Source organism: Bactrocera dorsalis, chromosome 4 (assembly GCF_023373825.1).
Source record: "Bactrocera dorsalis isolate Fly_Bdor chromosome 4, ASM2337382v1, whole genome shotgun sequence".
Taxonomy (NCBI): domain Eukaryota; kingdom Metazoa; phylum Arthropoda; class Insecta; order Diptera; family Tephritidae; genus Bactrocera; species Bactrocera dorsalis.
The window spans coordinates 60,154,693-60,178,133 of record NC_064306.1 but is presented as its reverse complement, the minus strand read 5'-3'; the positions used below and the strand labels follow the sequence as shown (position 1 = coordinate 60,178,133).

Below are 23,441 nucleotides of genomic sequence, written 5' to 3'. Positions count from 1 at the left end.
CCGTGAAAACTTAACACACATTTCAATATGTGAGCTTTCACTTGTAGCTGCTTTCATATGCCAGCTGTGAAGCCCAGAATCAGTTTGCACCACATTAATGCCTTTACAAAACCCCTTACAACATATATAGAAATAATATTGCATTCTAATACATAGATAACAATATAAACGTCAACAACAACAATTTGCCTTGTTTACTTGCGATATACTTGTTTTTCTATTATACATACAAGATATTTTTCACATTCCACAGCCGTTGTTCAATGAACATATTTGTACCCTTAAGTATCCATAAGTGACTACCAGAGTACCAATCCATTTTACCTAAATGCAAGCATACATCAATTATACAAATACACCTATAGTTACAAAGAACCCTTGTAGTAGTTATGTATTTAATTGATCTTATACATTTTTTTTATTCTATTACAATTATTAAACAACTGTTATGAGAAACTTGTAAAACCGTAAAGCAAAAAAAATATAAAGAATAGTTACCAAACTACCCTTAATATGTACCGTAATGTGAAAGTAGCAATACATACTTACAAATAGCCAGCAATCAGTCCAACAATCGATTATTAATCAATTCCGTGCAAAGCAGTCTGCAAATAATCCGATTGATTAATTAGAATATATAGTAAACTAAAGATAGCAAAAGAAAATATTGAATTTGAGAATTTCCAATGTTTAATGATAACTGTGGTTTCGCGGGGCTAAAGGACATATCTGTTGGGCATAGTCTGTTGACTACAAATGCCAGGTGATTTGCGTAAATCAACATGGGATTCACTGCATTCAATTGTAGGATTTGAGCTACTGCGGGTTGGATAGTTAAGACTAGCCCTGATGTGACTGAAAACCCTGTTTGCAACTGTCTTGGAAATTGGTTTCAAGTGGAGTATTTATGAATGTATTTGATACATTTGAACTCCGCTATTACTATTTAATTGACAGAAATAGAATTCAACAGCAAATAGCCAACACAATAAAAAAAATCCAATATTTCCCTAAAAAAATGATTTTTAAAAATTTTTCTAAAATATTCTGCTCGACGAGAAAGGTCAGGTGGTCAAAAATATATTCCATATTATTAAAATAATAAGAATGTAATAAAAAAGAATAGAATAATATATCTCAAATAAATAAAGATAATTATATAAAAGAAATTGAAATGAGTAAATAAGATAATATGAGATAAATTACCAAAATCAAATATAAAATAAAGAATTTTAAATAAAAATTTACAATGAAATTTGATAAAATAAAATTGAATAATTTAAACAATGTTAAAAAATGGCAACCGATCAAAATGACATGAGTAAATTTTAATAATGTTAAAGAAACTGTAACCTAAAAAATGTAATGAGATAATTTTATTTATGTTAACAAAACCACAACGGAAAAAATGTCATGAGAGAACTCTGAACTTAAAAAATGTCATGTGCGAACACTGACTGAAAAATGTCAAGGGAGAACATTGGTTAAAATATAACATAATAAATTTGAAACGTTTATAAAGGAAAATTCAGACATATACATACATATGTAAATGTTGACAGATAAAGGGAAACTCGATACCCAGCCATAAAATAACATAATATACAACAGATGAATTAATATAAAATAACATAAAGGTAAATAGTAAGAAAACATACTAAGCCATACATACTTATGTACATACATATGTATGTATTATAACTTAACAAAAAATAATAACATTGCAGGAATCAAGTATAACATGACATAAGCATTGCTGAAAATTTACATAATATAACATGGCTCAACAAAGCATAACGTAACTTAACATAACATGGCATGATACGAGTAAAACATAACATAACATTACATGACATGATACAACATAAATAACTGAACAGAACATTGACATAACATAACATGACAAAGCATGACATGACATGTTGTGTACATGACAGATCATGTCATGACATGATACCACATGAATAACAGAACAGAACATTGACATAACATGACAAAGCATGGCATGACATGATAAAACGTGGCATGACATGTTGTGTACGTGACAAAGCAAGTCATGATGTGATATTTCATGACAGAACATGAAAAACATAACATAACATGACATGGCACAACATGACATAACATGACATGACATGATATAACATGACATAACATGTCACAACATGACTTAACATAAAAAAACATTGCTGAAAATTTACATAGCATAACATGACATGGCACAACATGACACAACATCACATAACATGACATGATATAACAAGACATAACATGACCTAACATAACAAAACATTGCTGAAAATTTCATATCATAAAATAACATAATGTAACATAACATAACATGACATTATAATGTAATATAACATAACATAAAGTTTGCACAAAATGTTACTTCGAATTAAAATAATAAAATAAAGTCAAAAAGGCCCAACCTGACCACGTCGTAGGCAACGCGAATACAATTACAATAATACCAAACAACAACTAGCAGCAATATTACCACAAAGCAATCCTTAATACAAAAACCGAATCTAAAGCATTTCAATAAACATTTTCTACAAAACAATATGTAAACAATTAAATCGATAACTAATTTGAGTGCCAAGCTATTAAAAGAATAAGAATTAAATAAGTGATAAATAATTAATTAATTGCAAACAAAAACAAAAAATCATACAAACACAAAAATAATAAATATATAATTGGTGAAAAATTCGAATGCAAATGCGAAATGCAAACACATACATATGTACATATAACTACAATTGGTTGAGAGCATTGCAGCGCCAATTTTCAGTTTAGCAAGCCAAATTTCTTAACATAAAAAGTAAAAAAATATTTGTACATAGCAAAAACCAACAAATTGTATGAAAATCAATTACAAAAACAAAATATGGAGCCCGAACTAACATGATTAATTGCAACAACAAATATTTTAACTTCAAACAATTTTGAAAAAAAGACACAACTCAAAAAGAGCACGCTGAAAACAAGCGCCAGCAATTTTTTCCAGTGTATTTATGCGCATAATTCAGCAAATCTTTTTCAAGAAGTACTAAAAATAAAATAAAACACAAATCTTGATCATTTTCAACAAAAAAAAAGTAAATATTTTGCTGATTTTAGTTTACAGCAGCAGAATAAAAATAATAAAAAATAGCATAGTTGATTTAAAAAATAAGCATATAAATAATTTAAGAGCATAAAAGTTATGAAAACACATACATACATACACACTGTAGTGCCTAATCCCCTTAAAAAGAAAAATACAGAATTATAAATACAAGTAAATGAAGTGAGAATACGCATAAAATTATATATATATACATACATATATACTAAAATATTATATTATTTTATAAAAATTTAAACATAACAGTACATATAAATAACTGGAAAATTAAGAACACACAAAATACCGGACAAAACGCTGAATAATTAAGTGAACCAAGGCAGAAGATATGCAATTTTTGAATAGTTTTGAAAAAAAAAAAAGCAAATATGGAAAAATATAAAAAATATTACAAAAATGTAAAAAATGTACACAGTTTTTGCAAAATTGAACAAAAAAACAATGTTAAGAAAAGTATATATCTAAAAATATGAAATAAGAAATTTATAAGTTAGGACCTTTTGTAGTGACGCCTACTAAAACAAGAACAAGAAAAAAATATCCAAAAAAATATTTAATAGAACTTTATACAAAACGGTAATATAAGCATTGTAGTTTACAAAAACAACTAATTGAAGAACAACCAAGTTACAAAAACAATGTAGATTTTGCATATCCACACACTCACTAAAAACAACAAACAACAAAGCTGCAACAAAAAGCAAAAGAAAATAAGATATAATATTGCAAAAAACAAGCATACACACATTTATAGCAACACACACTGTATTACACTGTGAGAAAATATTGCTGACACATAAAATGACAGCTTGAAAATAGAAATAAGCAAAAGCGCGAGGAAAGAGCAGAAAAGAAAAGCTGCAAAGAGTTGGACTAAGAAATGTGTAAACTTAAGAGTGGAGAGTAATTACAAGGCATGTATATTTTAACCTTCCTGAAATGAAAGAAATACAAAAACAAAGACGGAAAAAGTAGAAGAAGAGACATGTTGTGAAAAGGAGTAATCTTAAGCGCATATTAAGCCGCTGAAGGTTTAAAATGATTACAGAGTAGCGACGTGTGAAACTGGCAGTTATATTTTGGTCGAAAGAGACGAAAATAGCGAGGTTACGAATTAGAGGGATTGAAGACAAAGGTGAAATGAAAACAGGATGACATAACACAATTCCTTTTAGCATTATGCTTTTTTTTTCTTTAATATGTAGTTAATTTTATTTTGCGTAGTACTTAATTGCTAGCAATAAAATTTAATTTTATTATAATTATACATTAATAAATTAAATAGTTTAACAGTAGTATATTAAATATTAATTTTATTTTTATTTAAGTTTTTCGCAAAAAAAAAATTACAAAAAAAATAATTAAATATTTCAAAAAAAAAAATAAAAATTAAATAATATTTACACTGGGGAAAATATGTTATTACCGCTAAATAATTAAAAAATAAAAAATAAAAAGTAACAGTTTGTGAGCGAAATAGAAATTTGCCGTATAAAACGCAGCCGTTGTAATTTGTTGTTCCTTCAAGCTAATTTTTAATTAATTATTTTATTTTTTAAATATTACTTGAAATTATTAACTATTAGTTTTATTTAGTTTTATGCTTAATTTTACGAATTTTTCTAAGATTTCATTTTAGCAACGAACAAAAAATCATACTTACATAAATACATACCTAAAATATAGAACTGGAAATATATAACAACAAATAGTTGCATATATGCATACATAACATGGCTACACACACAGTTATAATTTAGCAAATTTTATTTTATTACTTTAAGTTCTTAAAAAAATATATATATTTAAATAGTAGTATTTTATTTCATAAAAGAAAATGCGCAAACACAATGAAAAGAGAGATAAAAAACCGTACACAATGCAGTGAGGACAGACAAGTGAATAAAAAAATATATAAAAAATATATACACACATATTTAAATAAAATAGTACCTAAAGGTTGAAATTTTAAGTTTCCTATGAGGCTCATTTAATTTGTAATTTACATACATACATGCATACACACATACATACATACTCACATACATATATGCATATAAACACATATATATAGTACATAAGAATAATTTTTAAAAATTCATAAAAAAATGCAGAAAAATTCCTAAAAGAGACAGCAGCGAGAAAATGATAATTATTAGCAGAAAACAGCGAGCTAGAAAGAGACAGCTGTAAGAGTATACAGAGCTTGAGAAAGACAAAGCTGGTTGCAAATACAGCTAATTGCAAGTTTAAACAGCTGATCGCTGGTCAAAACAGCTGATTGCTAGCAAAGCACAGCTCATTGCTAGTGAAAAGAACAGTAAAAGTTGAATTTAATAAAAAATATTGAAACTAAGCAAACAATAGACAGTTATCAATTAAAGGCGTTTTCATTATGCTTTTAATAATTTAATTTCAATTTTTTTATTATTAAATAATAATTTTAAGTCAGTAATTAATGTATGTAGCTTAAGCTTGGCTTATTTTGTAGCAACATTGCTTGCATTTCACTTGTGAAGCGGAAACAAAAAAAAAAAAAATATTCACAAAAAATTTTGAAAAATATTTAAAATAAAGAAAACAAGAAAAAAACGAAGAATAAAGAGTAAAACAAAATAAAAAGTGAGCGTGAGAGAGACAGACCGACGTACACATATACATACATACATATATAGTAGAGTAGACAGTGTGAGAAGTGAGTTTCGAGTAACAGCTGCAATACGTTAATTACGTCAATATGTTCCTACAACAAAAGTATATTTTTAAAGTATTTAAAGAAATAAAATAAATCGAAAAAAAACTTAAGCAAACAAAAAAATAGTTAATAACTTTTAAGCAACACATTAACATGAATACATATGCATACTTACATATAAAACCGACTAAACTTGTAATAAAAAAAAAAAAAAATAAATAAATAATTAAATTATACATATAATAATAAAAACGAAAATAGTGAGGAAACCGTAAAAGGAGGTAAACTTGGATTTACTTGAAAAAATAAATTAAAAGTTTTCACTCAGTTTTTTTTTATATTTTTATTTCACACTAAAGAGGCATTTATTTTATTTGAATTGTCACAAAACACACATAAAATTAAAAAACAATTATATATATTATGTTTATTTTATTTATAAAATTTCATATTTCATTGTCAACTATAAAATATATATTCATTCCATTTTCATACAGACAGACATTCCATAAAAAATATTACTGAAACTGGGTTGTATTGAAGACCATACACATACTTATAGCACAGAGTGTATTGCAATGAAAATATAATAATATATTCTTAAATATTGTAAAAAAAAAATACTCTTAAATCTTATAATTTTTTTAATGTCAATAAATATATAGGGTGGGCCATATAAAATTTTAAATTTCGAAGATAAGGCGTAAAAGATTGAGTGTAGCGTTTGCTGTATGGCACGTAGCGCCGTCCTGCTGGAACCAAATGTTGTCCAAGTCTTCCTCTTCAATTTGCTTGAAGAAAAATTCGGTTAACATTTCGCGATATCGCTCACCATTGATGGTTACGGCGGTTCCTTCTTCATTTTCGAAGAAAAATGGGCCGATGATTCCACCAGACCAAAATCCGCACCATGCAGGTATTCGTGCTGGGTGCATTGGCTTCTCGACGACTATGCGCGGGTTTTCTGTGCCCCAAATGCGAAAATACTGCTTGTTAATGTAACCATCGAGGTGGAAATGAGCCACGTCCGAAAAGATGATTTTTCGGTAAAATTTACCATTTTCGGTCAAACGATCTTCTGCCTAATAGCGACCCATTTCGTAAATTTTAGACTTTTTACTGAATATCTGTCACTTTCCGAATGATATTTGGCGTTGCCAATGTCGAAATATAGATAACTCAAATTTAAAACGTTAGATGGCCCACCCTATACTTTCGGTAAAAACAAATAAAAAATAATTTAAAAAAAAAATTAAAAATTTTTTTACTATTCAAAAAATTTTCTAAACTTTCAAAATTTCGATTTATAAGCTCACGAATTATTTCAAAAAGTTTCTAAGTTTTGAAGATACAACCAAAATAAAGAAAATAAAATCACTTTAAATAATATTTATTTCATTGCAATACATTTTGGCGCCCAGTTCAAAAATCACATGCATACTCCTATTCATATTCAAATTCATAAATCATGTTATTAACCGAAATAAAAAGAAAAACAACAACATTTTTCATTTCATTCACAATGTAATTCTAGTTTTTAATAAGTTACTTTTACGTTTTTAATTAATTTAATATTTTTAAGTCGTAATTTAATTGAAAACGTTTCAAACGAAATTTATGTTCCCATTTTTAACTACATACATAAATGTATTTGTTTAGTTACATGAACTAAACAAACAAAAACCACTATTTTTTATATACCATATTCGAATATTTAAGCCAATAAAGTTATTTAATTACAATAATACAAATAATCATTATTTCATTGATTTCCATTACAGTTCTGCCTGTTTCACATTTTTCATTTCATTCCATTCCATTTCATTTTATGTCAGTAAGTTCAGGAGTTTACCAGTTTTGATTTAAACATACATACATACTTCAAACATAAGGCTAAGCACACATTGAAGCGTGTGCTCAAAGAAAAATTAAAAGATTTGAGTAATGAAATGACATACCGAAAACAGATTGTTATGTTCCGGGGAGTGGTAATTTCAGTTTGAGTTGCAAGAAAATATCATCAGGTGAATACAATGGTTGATCGATGGTATTCATTTAATTTTTGACCTTAAATTCGTATTAGCTATAAAGAAAAGCTATTTTTGAATGGTGTTGCCACCTATTTTTTTATAAGAGTTGCCAACTGTCTGAAAATTTTGTTGAATAAAATTATTATGAATAACAGAATATTGCAGAATCAGCTATAAATAAAAGCTATTTGTGAATAGTGTTGCCACCTATTTTTTAAAAGGGTTGCCATCTGTCTGAAAAATTTGATTCAATAAAATCATAATGATTTACAAAATATTGCAGTATCAGCTATAAATAAAAGCTATTTTTGAATAGTGTTGCCACTTATTTTTATAAGCGTTGCCATTTGTCTGAAAATTTTTATTCAATAAAATTATTGTGAATAACAGAATATTACAGAATCAGCCATAAATAAAGGCAATTCGGGAATATTGTTGCCACCTATTTTTTAGAAGGGTTGCCATCTGTCTAATAATTTTAATTCTATAAAATTATTATGAATGATAAAATACTGCAGAATCAGCTATAAATAAAAGCTATTTGTGAATAGTGTTGCCACCCCTCTACTGTTTCACAGTGATATTCTGTGTTCCAGGAACGATATCTACTTTTCTGTATTTACAATTTTTTTGAACACTAATTTCTACTTTTATTTTTAATTTCTATATTCTCGTTGCCTCTTTTTAATATCATTTTTGTTAAATTATTTTATTAACATTTGTTATTGATACAAAAACAAATACGTTACGTAAAAACGCAAAATACAAAAGCCCGGACAAAGTGTAGATCTCTACTTGGTAGTGCTAAAAAATCATAATCACATATGAAACTTACATATGGACATACAAAATATTTGTATAAATTTCGGAAGGTTAAAATTTTAGAGAGCGAAAATTATTATTATTAAAAATAGATATTAGAAACTTACAAAAAGCGTGGGAATGCACATTTTTGTGCGTTTTATGGATAAGCAAAAATTATGAGAACATTACTGGCAATTTATAATACTTAACAGCGCACCGCCTGAGTTAAAACACAACAAAATAATTTAAAAAATGTAAAAAAAATTCACAGAAAAATTAAAAAAAAGTATCTGAGAAGACCGAGCAATTTTTGTTTCAGGAAATAAAAATAAAGTAGAAATGCGTAACATATTTTTAGGCCAATGGGCAAGGGAAGTAAACGGAACAAGCAAAACTAAGAAAAATACAAAAATAAACAACAAAATACTCCACACTTACAAATACAAATGCAGCAACTAAAATGCGAAATTCTAATATTCAAGAAGCAAATGGCAAAAAGCAAACAAGATAAACAAAATTATTACAGAAAACAAAAGAATGCATATCATAGTTGTAAAAAAGATAAACAAAAACAAAAAACCACGCGCTGAAGGCAAAGCGAAACTCAAGCGAACTAAAAAGCAAATATAATTATTATTGCCGATTAATATTATGACAGACTATTAATACTGAATATTGCGATTACAAAAACAAGAAATTAAACGGTGAGTTGGTGGGTGAGTTTTAAATAGCAAAGACAAACACAAAAAAGGCGTTAAGAGTAAAACATTAAAAAAAAATTAAAAATAAAATCAGAACGATTGCGTTGAGGCAAAAAGAAATTGATAACAAAAGCAAAAAATTACAAAAAGAAATTAAATAAAAATAAAATATATACACTTAAAACAATTCTAAGTGAGATGAGCGCGCAAAACGGAAATGCGTGGCAGGTGGCAAGGCAAAAAATTATGTATGTATAAACAAAATGCTTAGTAGCGTCTCAACACCAAACACATATTTTCCAAAGCAACACAAAAAAATAAAAACAAAATTAAAAACAAATTATCAGCAGAGCCAATAATTCGTTGAAAAAGAAAGCAAAAACAAGTAAAAAGAGAAATTGTCAACTTTAAAGTTCACGCACATAGTCACAAAGCTCGAATGTGATTGGTCGATTGGGTATTTGGCGTTGATTGTGACTTAGCAGCGTTGCAGTGTATAGAAAAGCATATATATTATAAACAAATGATAATTGAATTATATATTGCATACATACACACACATACACAAACATATTGAACAAAAGTAAATAATAAAAAAAGCATACAAAAACCAAATACAAATACAAATATAATGAAGCAAATGAGAGATAAAAATGATAAAAATTATAAAAGTGAAAATAAAATATATAAAAATGAAAAAATTAATTATCTTTTTATTTACTGTATAGGAAATGAGTGAAAGTAGCACCTTTATTAATTAATTTTTTTCTTTAGAAATAAATAAATATAATTATTGCCGTACTTTTAGGGCAACATGGCGACCAAAATCCTCAACGCTTCTATACAAATTTAAGTTGGGGTTTCCTCGGGTAAAAAACAACCTTTTTTCTAGGGGCATGCGAATATTCGAAATTTCGAATTATTCGACGCGAATCGAACCGAATTATTCGATTCGAGATTCGACCCGAATATTCGCATTATTCGAATTATTCGAACTATTCGAATTATTCGAACTATTCGAATTACTCGAACTATTTGTATTACTCGAACTATTCGAATTACTCGAACTATTCGAATAGTTCGAATAATTTTAATATTTGACTATTTGCATGATTTTTAATTAGCGCCAGTAGTATCTGAATCTCTGCCATGCATCTGACGTACATTTGTCATTTTCGTTTAAAATTATTATTTAAATTATTCGATCCGAGATTCGACCCGTATATTCGCATTATTCGAATAGTTCGAATAATTCGAATAGTTCGAATAATTCGAATAGTTCGAATAATTCGAATAGTTCGAACTATTCGAAATATTCGATATTTGACTCGAATATCGAATCGAATCTAAGGATTCGATTCGACTCGAATCGAACTGGATTCGCATACCCCTACTTTTTTCAAAAATTTTTTTCTCCTAAAAAAAATAAAATATTTCATTAGAATTTTTTATTCTTAAAAACACACACTATTCACAAAGAAATTCTGAAAATTTTGAAAAGAATATTTTAAACTCGAACATTGCGACGCCATTTCCGTTTTTCCCTCAAAAAAAGATTCGCCCGCGTTGGCAGGATAACTCCTTACAGGATCATCTAAAGTGAAAAAATACGAGTTTTAGTTAATACCTTAACTTAAAACTTGAACGAAGGAAGAAAACCGAAAATTGGATTTTTGGTAGAAATTTTTACAAACAAAATGATAATCTCAGTGAAAATGTAGCAAAATTTTTTTCAAATAGTTGTAATCGAAAAAAAACTCTTTGTCCAAGTTCTTTAGAGTTGTATCTCAAAGACCTGTGTAAAGTTTTATGAAAATTACTTTCGTAGTTCTCGAGAAATTTTTTCAACCGACTTCAAAAACGAACAGTTTTGAGAACACGTTTAAAGACGAAGCACTTAAGCCTAGCTAGCCTCGAGCGCACAAGTTCTCAAGGCTGTATCTCCGAAACTATTACACGGCTCAACTTGAAAATTTAGAACAATATTCTAAAGATGTTGTAGAATTTAACAAGATAATAAAAGAAATAGATTTTTTGAAACCCATGTAACCCCTTAATATTAACAATTGCTTGAAACTATTTCTCAATAATAAAATTTTAAGTTTAAGATTAAATATTTTTGCATTATTTTAACAATAGGTTTATGCTATGTGCTATTCCAACCAAATTTAAAAAAAAAAATCGGTTGTTATTTTTAATTATTTTTTTTTTATATACAAAAAGTTTAAAATACTTGAAATTCGTTGGTTAGATGTACTTTTGTTAATAAACTCTAGACTTGGGTATTCAAGTCTTCGACGCTTTTATGTTCCGCGAGTGCTATCGTGTATTTTCTACGGACATAATATTTTTATAATAATATAATATATCCTATAATATTTTTTATTAAATTCAGAAAGGCAAAAGAGATATATGTCTATAGTGAAATTTCTTATCATACATTGATAATGATAATATATATGATTATAAACACCCAACTATCGAAGCCCTCTTGCTACTTATTGCTTTCTTCGATACGGAAAGCTTTAGTGAGTAACGAATCGAACAAACTAATCGAATCGACTCAAACAGACTTGAAGAGCTTTCTATTCATTTTTCCGTTAGCATATTTTTCTCATGAATCCTCAGTTGTGTGCACTACGATCTGTAATAACATTATAGATAATAGAGAAATCTTTTATGGTTTCGACTAGTGTTTTAATAATATATGATATAGTGCCTCATACATACTTTTTTTAATTAAAAAAATGTTGGCCTCTGGAAATTTCTATTATATTTGCGGGAAAAACCAACAGTTAATTGTTTATAAAATATCAAAATAAAAAATCATTCCACCGGACACTTCTTTTCATATTCTCAAAAATAAACATCATTGAAATCTACCGCGCAGTTTTCGAGCCACTGTGGTCATCACTTCAAAAAACAAGGTTTTGAAGAAAACGCATTTGAACAGACTTTCCAAAGCGCCTGAGAACCTTTTGCTAATTATCGAAAAACTCGAATAATATTCATCGAATATACTTGAAACTTACAGAAATTATTTCTAAAGTATTACGTGTATATTTTAAGAAATTTCAAAAACAAAAAACAAATACAAACAAATATTATTTGTATATCTGATCGCCGGAGAACAGGATCTACAAAACTTACGTAACGTAATGTTATTCTTTAAGCAAGTTAAACATTTCATATAAGAGATTCTTTGTTTCCTATGGGTACTACATTTGAAGTACATAAAGTGCGTTCGGCGATTTTTATGATCAGTGAAATTATTCTACAAAGAAGTTTCATTCAATTTTGTGTTCAGAAGCAAATTTTGGTGCCAAAACATTCAAAATGTTGGAGAAAGCTTTGGGTGATCATTGTTTGTCGCGATTAAGTGTTTTTGATTATTACAAATTATTCAAAGAGGGTCGAAAACGCGTTGACGATGAACCACGTTCGGGACGGCCATCAACATCAATCCGCCGAATATCGTGGCAAAGATGAGCCGAAGCTGAAAAACCATCAAAGCAGATCAGTATGTTGGCAATTTTCTTCCATTATCGAGGTGTGATGCACTCCGAATTCCTTCCAACCGGCAAAACTGTCAATAAGGAATATTATTCGAGTATTATCCGTTCTTTGCGCGAAGCCATTCGTAAAAAGAGGCCGGAAGTATGGGCCGACAACTCTTGGTTTTTGCACCACGATAATTCACCGTCGCATACTGCATTGATTCTTTGTGAACTTTTTGTCACTTTCAATCAATATCGTAACATCGCCCATTGTAATTGTACTTAATTGTTTCAGCTTTATAGAAAAAAAAGTTATTTAAGAAAATTAAGGAACTTTGTCTAATATATTTTGAAGTTTTCCATCTAATGAACCAGTATTTATTCCATAAACTTTAAAACTTACGGCATGCTTCTTCTTCCCATTTAAAATGCATTTAAGTTTATTCATGTATGTATGTACTTCTTAATGTTTCACTAAAATGTGTGTGCCTTTTAAATGTTTTCAATTCTAAATGTTTTAATGTGTCGGCTATGCAATAACGGTAAGCTAATTCCAATGAAATATAATAAAATACAATTCTTTATTTGTAGTAAATGTGGCAAGAACATAATTGTAAATTTCTAAACTATGCAAAGATTATTAGTAGAGCTATAAAAATGTTTTAAAAATTCAAAAATATTTAAAAGAAAATAGAAATTCGTTAAAAAGAACCCAACCATAATTGCTTTACACCGTCTGGCATTAGAAAACCAAAACCAAATCATTGCTTTTAATAATTTTATTTTATTATTTAGTTCGCATGCCTCCAGGCCGCTTTCACATAAACTTAACAGCTGATATGCATTAATAAGTTCTCTTACTAATTTTTGATTTTCTCTCTTCCTTCTTTCCCCTCTCTCGCAAAGCTCTTTCGCCACTTCAGTTCGCCGTTTAGCGCTATGGGCAACAGCAGCAGTGCCGCTGTGGCAGCCGCCCACTGTCCAGCACCGTTCGCCTTTCCATTCACACCATTCGGTCTGAGTTTGTTCGACATAGATCCGTCCAGAATTTTGGGTATGCTGCGACATCAGACTTGGCTGGCCGAAGAAGCTTTGAAGTAAGTGCGCTTGCGCATAAATAACGGTAGTTAGAAACAAAACATAATATTTTCTATTCCACACATAACAGAAGTCACAACTTGTTGAACACACCGAAGGACTTTGCCCAACGTTTCAATCCCGTCGGTGATTTGTTCGCCAAGGATTTCCATCCGAATCATTCGCATGCCAACACTGCCGATTTGCTTGCTGGCGTAACAGTGCCCAATAATAGGGCGAGCACTGTTAGTCCAGTTAAGCAGACAACATCCCCACAACAACAACAAAAACAAGCCGAACGCAATGTGATGGTGCAACAGCAACAACCACAGTACAAAACGCAACTTCATCACCAACAACAGCAGCAACAGCCGCAACAACAGCAACAACAAACATTCAATGTGCGCTATCCCTCGCCAGCTGCATATTTCCATCATCAACAACAGCAGCAACAACAACAACATTTGAAGCAAATGTCCAGCCGTCAAGGCACACCGTCACCACATGCCACCGCCATCTCAACACAAACGAAAGCGGATAACACACCCGCAACGCACACGGTGGCCGCTGATGACGATGACGTCGTCATCGAACTCACGACCACACACGATGACGCACGCGACAGTGGCCGCGAAAGTGCTGCGCACACACCGAACAACAGCAGCGCCGGCACCTCGAGTGGCCTGGGCACTTCAGCCAGCGCCGCCGGTAGTAGCGGTGCACTGAGCAACGCCTGCTCACCGCTACTCTACAAGGAGTCACTCGAACAATTGTTGCAACGTCGTCGCTCGGGCTCCTCACTCGGTGGCGTCAGCGACAGTCTACGTTCGTACACACAACTGTTGCTCTCCTCGAGCACACCCGGTTGCACCGACACGTCCAGCTGCAAGGAGAAAAGCTCCTCATCTTCTACCTCATCAACACCACCACCCACCTCAGCGCTGCTGGCGCAACACCAGTTGCTCACGCAACGATTGAATAGTCCATCGGAGACGTCGTCACTATTTGGTGAGCCACCCATCGAAGAGGAGACACGTTGCGTCGTCTGCAATGCACACTTTCCGAATGTGTGGCTATTGGAGCAGCATGCCACGCTCCAGCATCCACACATCGGACCGGGCGAGGAAAAACCGTTCATATGCGAGCAATGCGGTCAATCGTATCGTTATCGCTCGGCTTATGCTAAGCATAAGGAGCAGAATCATCGCGCTCGCTTGCCGGCCGACAAGCTCTTCACGTGCGACGTCTGTGGCATGCAATTCCGTTATTTGAAATCGTTTAAAAAGCATCGCCTCAATCACGCGCTGGAGCGCTTGCACGGCAAGAAGAGCGTGATTGGCAAACACTGTATAACGCCGTTGCATATGCTGGGCGAACAGGATGTGGTGACCAGTTCACAAGAGCCGATGTTGCCCGATGAGGGTGGTGAGGATTTGCGCATTAATGTCAAGCGTGAGCAGGACGATGATGAACGTGAGCAGCGTGAACGCGAAGATCAGGACTGTACCATCGATTCGGCTGGTATGATCATATGCAATGACAACAACAATTCAACAGCTTTAGCTACCACCACTGTGGCCGAGGCAAACATAAGCAGTTCAGATGGAATTCATAGTACAAATAAGGGGGTGAGTAAAGTATTCTTACCGAGAATTATTGCATCTATTCTATACTTTTATAATCTTTAACCAAACAGCCACGCCTTCTTACAACTTCACAAATGGAAACGGATCCCTCCTATCATCATTTGCAACGCCACCCACAGCATCAACATGCCCATCCACATCACCAACAACAGCCAGCACCACAGCAACCGTTGCCACCACACTTGCACAGCGGTGTTGCTGGCTCATCACTGCCACCACATCAACACGCACATCCACATGCGCATGTGGCTTTACCGCATTCGCATCATCCACATGCGCATCACGCGGCTGCATCGTCATTGAACTCGTTGAACTCACTGAACTCCATTACGTCGTTGATCAATGCCGAACGCATACCGAACGAACAATTCCTGGGCCTTAATCCGCAAGAGGCTTCAATACTCAATTTTCTGCGTGTCGACGCAGCCGAACGTCAACGGGACAAACGGTAAGTTGATGAAAAGAGATCAATGCGAGCTTGAGAGAACACAAAGGTAGGCCATACAAATCATCCGATTAGTTTGTGAATATTCTTAAAGTCAATGGACGTCCAGACTTTTCTCGCACAGTTTTTGTGAATACCTCAATACAACATCCACAGTTTTCAAATTTTAACGCCTGTAGTCTTTGAAGCCAAGCTGACGTATGCCAAGCCCCAAAAGGGAACAGCAGAAACTTTGTAAACCAGCAATACCACTTGAGCCAAAACACACCTTTCATTTACATACCCTTATATTTTCAAAAAGTTCATCCAAGAGACCAGGCTGCCTAATCCCAATTGGGATGGTCAGGATTAGATAAGTAGCCGTCGATGTCTTGCAACGATAGGCCTAAAAAAACGTGCTAATTTGACGAGGTCGGACCAAAGAAGAGAGATGTGAGATGAATAGGATTTGTGGGCCATGCAAAGAGGTGGCCAGTGTCATGTGGAGACTCATTGCACGCAGGACATACTATACATAAGTAGGAGTTTAAGCTGCTGCAGTTTCCAGAATGAAGCTGCACAAGGGTCACTCTCGTTTCTTGCGGCCACTAGAGTTCTTCGCCTGCAATGGGTGGTGGTTTGACTCCAAGTACGCCATCCACTGAGAGAGGGTCAATGAAGGTGTTAATAGCTCCACTGTGAATGGCGGTCAGAGCTTGTCGAAAGTTAGTTGCGTCCGAAGTCTCGTCGGGGTATTGTTTGGTATCGTCGACGTAGGTAAAGTGTAGTCTCTTGATGCTCCTAGGAAGCGGTTCCGCTCCAATCAAGTAACTACAGGGATGATTTCTGCGAAAGCACTTGAAGAGGACTTCATTGTGCTTCTTAACTGGGAGCATACAGGCCTCACTGTGCAGGTGTTCGATAGGAGACAAGGGGTATCCTGTCGTAGTTCGGAGTACAGTGTTCTAAATAATATTGTCTGGCGAGTGGATTTAAAGCTTGTTTTTTCAGATCTAAGTGTTCTTTGAACCTTTGATACCCTTTACAACTAACATTTTTATTTAGAACTAGCTATTATGTGTCCATATTGTGAAATATCCATATTTAAGAAACACAGGGTCGAATAGAGCAAATTTTGTCGCTGATTAATACTATAAGTTTAATTTCTATATTATTTACCGTTAGTCAAAATATATGCTAACATTCCACTTCCAATTTACAGCCCCCAAACCTCACGTTTCGCCTGTCCCTTCTGCGGCAAGTGCGTACGCTCCAAGGAGAATCTAAAATTGCACGTACGCAAACACACCGGCGAACGACCATTCGTGTGCCTCTTCTGTGGACGCGCTTTCGGCGGCAAATCGGACCTTACACGTCATCTGCGCATACACACCGGCGAACGGCCGTACCATTGCGAATCGTGTGGCAAGTGTTTCGCACGCGCCGACTACCTATCGAAACATTTAACCACACACATACACAATGCACCACGCTGAGATGAGGTGCGAAGGAGACAACGACTCCTTCGCAGATAATAGAATGAACAGCCGACGACAGAGCTTTGGTCGGAACGTTCTTGGTGGCGCTGGTGGTGTGGTTTCTTGGCGACCAACGCGGCTACAGCGGAGAACGATGCAATGCAGAATGAGGCGAGAAATGTGGAATGCAACAACAACAATGTTCAACGTTAAAAGCGTAAATGAAACGGTTTATAGGTTATAATATGTATAAGAAACGCAGGATTAAAAAAAATCTATAAATTGTCGATAAACAGGTTTGATAAACTATCGATAAATATAATAGTTAAATTATCGATAATTGTTACCGATAGACATACTTGATAAACTATCGATATATGTTATTGATAAATTATCGATAATTATTGTAAATTATCGATAACTTCAAAAGTATGAGGCACTGGCATGCCTTTAACAACAACTGTAACAAGATGTGAGAACAGTTATTTTTTTTTAAGTACAGACATACATACATACATATATATTTGTATTGGAACTCAGCTAACTAAGCTTTATTGATCGTGTTTACAAAGAATTGCGTAAGAAATTAGGTTTTTGAATTCAATATTTCTAGAATGTGTGTTTTTAGTAAAGCACGCTTTGTATGAGGTGTTTGCAGATTTAATTTTAGAAAATAATTTCAGGTTGAAAATGATTTTAAGAGTTGAAAGTGCTGCCAAGCAGAATTTCATCTAACGAAAGCGAAGACGCGGGTATTAGCTATTACGTATGAAAGTTAAAAACATGGTTTTTTTATGAAAGTTAGTTTTAACAAATAATTAAGTGTCTTAATTCCACCCTAGGTGTCAAGTTTAATTTTTTAGTGATTTATTTTTGCGAAATTTAAAAAGGCCTTTCGTTTCAACACTTAGTATTTGGAGTACTTCATTGAAAGAGAGGAGTTTTACAGAATTATTCGAAGAACAAACAGACCTGCCACGACCCTGCGTATTTTTTTCTTATTTTTAACGGAGTTTTGAAAATCTATGAGGTTCAAACATATCTTTTTCGTCTTTGTGTTCACTTTTTACACTTTCTCTCAAATGTAATCACTGCCGAAAATTACCTTTCACTATTTGAATTTTTTTTCTATCATATTCATTACAAATTTGAGGTTAGGTATTTCTACTAGAATTCCAATTGCGATCCGCAACTTAAGGTTAGGTACTTCTAGGACAATGGCCTATAAGTAATTTTAATTTTCTTTTGCGATTCGATTTCGATTTCTTAAAGTCACCTAACGAGCTGAAGTCATAAAATTAAATGTTTTCAGAGCAAAAACCATTATTATACGTCAGGACAAGAAAACTTTGGGTCCTCCCAATATTGCAGTAAATTTTTTAGTCTCGAAAGATGGCAAGTCTCTTAATATATTTACCAACTAGGACCCTAGTTCATTAGTTGGATAGACACTAGACCACGGCTAACTGTTTTTCAATTAATATAGGAACCTTGAGATCTTATCTTACAACTGATAAATTATGAGCTCTACTTTCTGAGAGCCAAAATTTCAAGAGAACTTATTGTAAAGAATTAGTGCTTTCGACACATATTTTTTGCAAATATTCCCGATATGGAGACAGGCGAGCATTTTTGTATCATAAAAATGTACTGATTTTGGAGTCCAACCAACCGCTTCTCAAAATGGTTGAGTTTTGATAGACTTTGAAAATTTTTACCGATTATCCTTATACGCAAATATAAAGGTAAGCTTTGAAAAACTAAAACATCTAGTAGTTCTGCAAGTCTTTCATGTAAAATAAAAGTGAAATTTGAGTTAATACCGATTTTAGATCTAAGCCACGATCACTTTTCAAAACTCAGCAGCTCTATAAGAAACAACCATCATGTATTCAATTTAAAACTTCGAATAAACAGTTCACCACCTTTTGTGTTCATTTTGCTAACTGTTTGAGCACTACACTATAAGTTACAAACGATCGTTTTTAGACCTCTCATCATGATCAGCACGAGCATTGGTAAGATCCTCTCTTTCAATGAAAGTTTGTTTCGAAAAGCAAAACCATTTTTTAATTTTTAAATATGCAATATTATAAGTATATTTTGGTGCTAGCGATTTCTCAAAGGAGGCAATTATTTAGAAAGCGTTTGAGGAAAAGAGAGCGGACGCTAGTGAGCGCCCTGTGTTAATATGGAGGCAAAGAGACGTTACTAAGCCAAACAGAGGTTTTTTTATTCAAATACATATTATTTACATATATAGTACATACAATATGTTTAGGTCTTATTTAATTAGGTTAAAATGGCATAATTTTATTTCTCTAAGAGTTTTTTTTATTCGCTGAGAAAATTATTTTTTTCTCCAAGAAATATTTTTTTTTTTATTTTTTAAGAAATATACTTTTTATAATCTAAGAAATAGTAAAAAAAACATCACAACAGATAGTGGTTATAGTTAAGGTTAGTGTGAGAGATGCTAGAAAAGTCGTCGGAGCAATGAGGCCAATCTGCAGAGAAATTTCACAGATGAAAAACATACAACAAAACCAAACAACCAAAAAACAGAAGGTAATGCAAGAACTTAGCATAATTAAAATTGTAATATTTCTTGTAAAATATTAAAAACAAAAAAACATACAAAATGTGTGAGAACACAGCGAGAACCCAACAAAACAAACAAACAAAGAGATTTGGTTTCAACAAATTACATACAAACAATCAAAAGTTAAAATATTATGTAAAATAAAAAAAAAAAACAAAACACAACTAATAGCACAATCAAAAAGCAGCTACTGTTAAATAGTAAAAAAACAAAAACAAATGCAACAAGGCAACAGTCTACACAAGTATTATCATACGAGTACATGATGGATTTTGTTTTGTTCAACAATTCACAATAATAGCAAATAGAAAAATTATTACAGAGTATTTTTATTTGTTTTTGTTTTTAGCAAAAATTACATTAATTGAGTTCAAAACAACAACAACAACGATAGCAAATTACATACATACTTACATATATACAAATTGCATAGCGCAGCGTGCAGACATAACCTGAAATTAAATGAAAATAGTTAAATTTTTTGTTCATTTACACGCATACATACAAACATAGATATTTTTTAAAGCAAATTGTTTATAACAAACAAGCAAGCAAAGTAAAGAGGCAACTGTACAAGATTTTTTATATACATATATTTACAATTACAATTACAATTATTGCAACAATAATTTTTTTAATACATAAATATATACAAACATACATAAATAATATATAAATCTATAGAGTAAACCAATGCAACTCAAAATAGCAACAACAAATAAATAAATAGCATAAATAGCAATAGCAAAACATAATTTTTGTTAATATTAATATACCTATATAATTATATACATACATACATGCATACAAAGATAGCGAACGTGCAACAATAGAATTTATTTATTTTTATGCAAAAAATAAGGAAATTATAAAAATATTTTTTTTATTAAAATTATTATTTTTAAAATTTTTTTTTCAACAAAAAATTAATTTTTTATGATTATAATAATTTTTTTCTGAATAAAAGTTCTAAACAAAAACAAAATATTTTCAGCTGAAATTTTTTTAAAATAAAAACTGCATAATGCATAATAATTAATTTAAAAATTTTAAATAATAAAAAATTAATAATTAATTAAAAAAATTATATATAAAAAAATTTGAAATTCTAATAAATAATTACAAAAAAAATGTTTTGACTAAAAACGAAATAATTTTAATAGTTAATTTAAAAAATTGTTTTAAATAAAAATTTTATGATTCTAATAATTAATTTGAAAAAATTTAATAATTAAAAAAAATAGTTTCAAATAAAAAATTTATAATTATAATAATTAATTTGAAAAAATTTGATAATTAAAACAAGTGCGTTTTAAATAAAAATTTTATGATTCTAATAATTAATTTGAAAAAATTTAATAATTAAAAAAAATAGTTTCAAATAAAAAATTTATAATTATAATAATTAATTTGAAAAAATTTGATAATTAAAAAAATTATTTCAAATAAAAAATAATAATTTTAATAATTAATTAAAAATAAATAAATAATTTAAATTTTTTTTAATAAAAAAATAATAATATTAGTAACTAATTGAAGAAAAAATTTAACAATAAAAAAGATATTTTCTAAATAAAAAATTAATAATTTTAATAATTAACAAGTTTAATAATTAAAAAAATGTTTTAAATAAAAACGAATAAAATAAATAAATAAAAAAATTGTTTTGAATAAAAAATTAATAGTTTTTATTAATTATTTAAAAAAACTTAATAATTAAAAAAATGTATTTAATTTATAAAATTTTTTTAATTTTAAAAATCAATTAAAAGAAAGTTAAATAATTAAATAAAAAATAATATTTTAAATATTTAATTTATATAATTTAATAATTAAAAAATATTTATAATAGAAAATTAATAATTAATTTAAAAAAATTAGTAATTATAATAATTAATAAAAATGTTTTGATTAATAAATAAAAAATAATAATTTTATTTTAAAATAAATTTCAGCTAAAAAATATTTTTAAAACAAAAACAATAAAATAATTTATTCGCATAAAAATACCACCACCACCGCAAAAAACAGTGTTTTATATATTTTATTTATACTTTTAAAATATTTTTTTGTAAGAAAAATAAATAAATTTTTACAATATTTAATTAGTTAATTTTTAAACGCAACACTTACGTATAATTATACAAATGTCTTAACAATGCAAATGCAATAACAATTACAAAGCAAGAAAAAAAAAATAGAATGCATACAACAACAGCAAATAACTGTGATTTTACAAGGAAGCAAAATAGCAAACAACAATTAAATAGAGAAATAGCAAAATATTTATTATTACCACAAGCAAACATACTTACATACAACAACAAAACCAACAATATAAATGAAAATAGTTAATAGCAAATAATTACAAATAATTGTGTAACGAAAATACATGTAAAAAATATTAATTTTGAAATATTTTATTTCAAATTATAAAAAAATATTTTTTTTTACAAACAGATAATAATTATTTTAATGCTAAATAACAATTGTTGCAATATTTTTTTCAACCTAAAGTAACATACAAACATACCAGAAGCGTATACAAATGAAAAGAGCGTTAAATGAAATAAAAACTTGCCTGCAACAAAATATACAACAGAAATATATAGAAATGCAGAACTAAAAAGAAAATTAAGAAGTAAAATTATAATAAAAAATACAACAAAAAAGCTGCAGCTAGAAAGAATTAATAAAAAATAATATTAAAAAACTAAAAAAACAAACAAAGCAACAAACACAAAGTGTGCACCAAAGCACAGAACCGAGAACATCGAATTACCGCTAAATAGTAGTTTCATTGATATACATACAGACATACATACATACTTACAGAGAATTGTAAAAAAATTAAATTTACAGAGTTTGAAGTATAAAAAACAAAGGAAAATCAAGCAAAAAATAATGATACAACAACAGCAACTTACTGTTAATAACAACAAATCTGAAAAGCAAAATTAAAAACTTTAATTCATGATAAAAAATATAAAAATTGGAAATCAATTACCAATAAGTAAAAAGTGTAGTGTTTATTACACTAACAAATTTAATGTTTAAAACAGAAAATGAAAAATGCAAGAGAGCAAAAAAATAATTGAAAATATTGTAAACCAATAGTAAGACAAAATAGTTTGGTACCAAAAGCAGCTGTTAGGAACAGTTACCAAAATTACAAAGAAAACGGTAACATTAAAAATAAAATACGGTCTATATAGTTACGAGTATGAGAGCAGAAATATGTAGTTGCTTTGAGGCGTGATGCCATCTTGTTTGGTAACAGTTTTTGTTATTGGGCAAAATTTTCCTATAATCCGTAGTCCTTCTACTTTTGAGGCGCAAAAAATAAACTGAATA

At 30.4% G+C, this 23,441-nt stretch overlaps 1 protein-coding gene across 15 annotated transcripts in view; it reads left to right on the top strand.

Moving 5' to 3' along the window:
* The window catches only part of LOC105229801 (platelet binding protein GspB), a 453,756-nt gene extending 432,714 nt beyond the window's left edge, over positions 1-21,042 (top strand). For all 15 annotated transcript variants that reach the window (XM_049454139.1, XM_049454128.1, XM_049454127.1 and 12 more), the window contains 4 exons: positions 13,767-13,957; positions 14,029-15,565; positions 15,634-16,031; positions 17,230-21,042. In XM_049454139.1, the coding sequence (XP_049310096.1) occupies positions 13,767-13,957; positions 14,029-15,565; positions 15,634-16,031; positions 17,230-17,503 (2,400 nt within the window). In that variant the 3' untranslated portion in view covers positions 17,504-21,042. The remainder of the gene's footprint in view (positions 1-13,766; positions 13,958-14,028; positions 15,566-15,633; positions 16,032-17,229) is intronic.
* Positions 21,043-23,441: the final 2,399 nt, after the last annotated feature.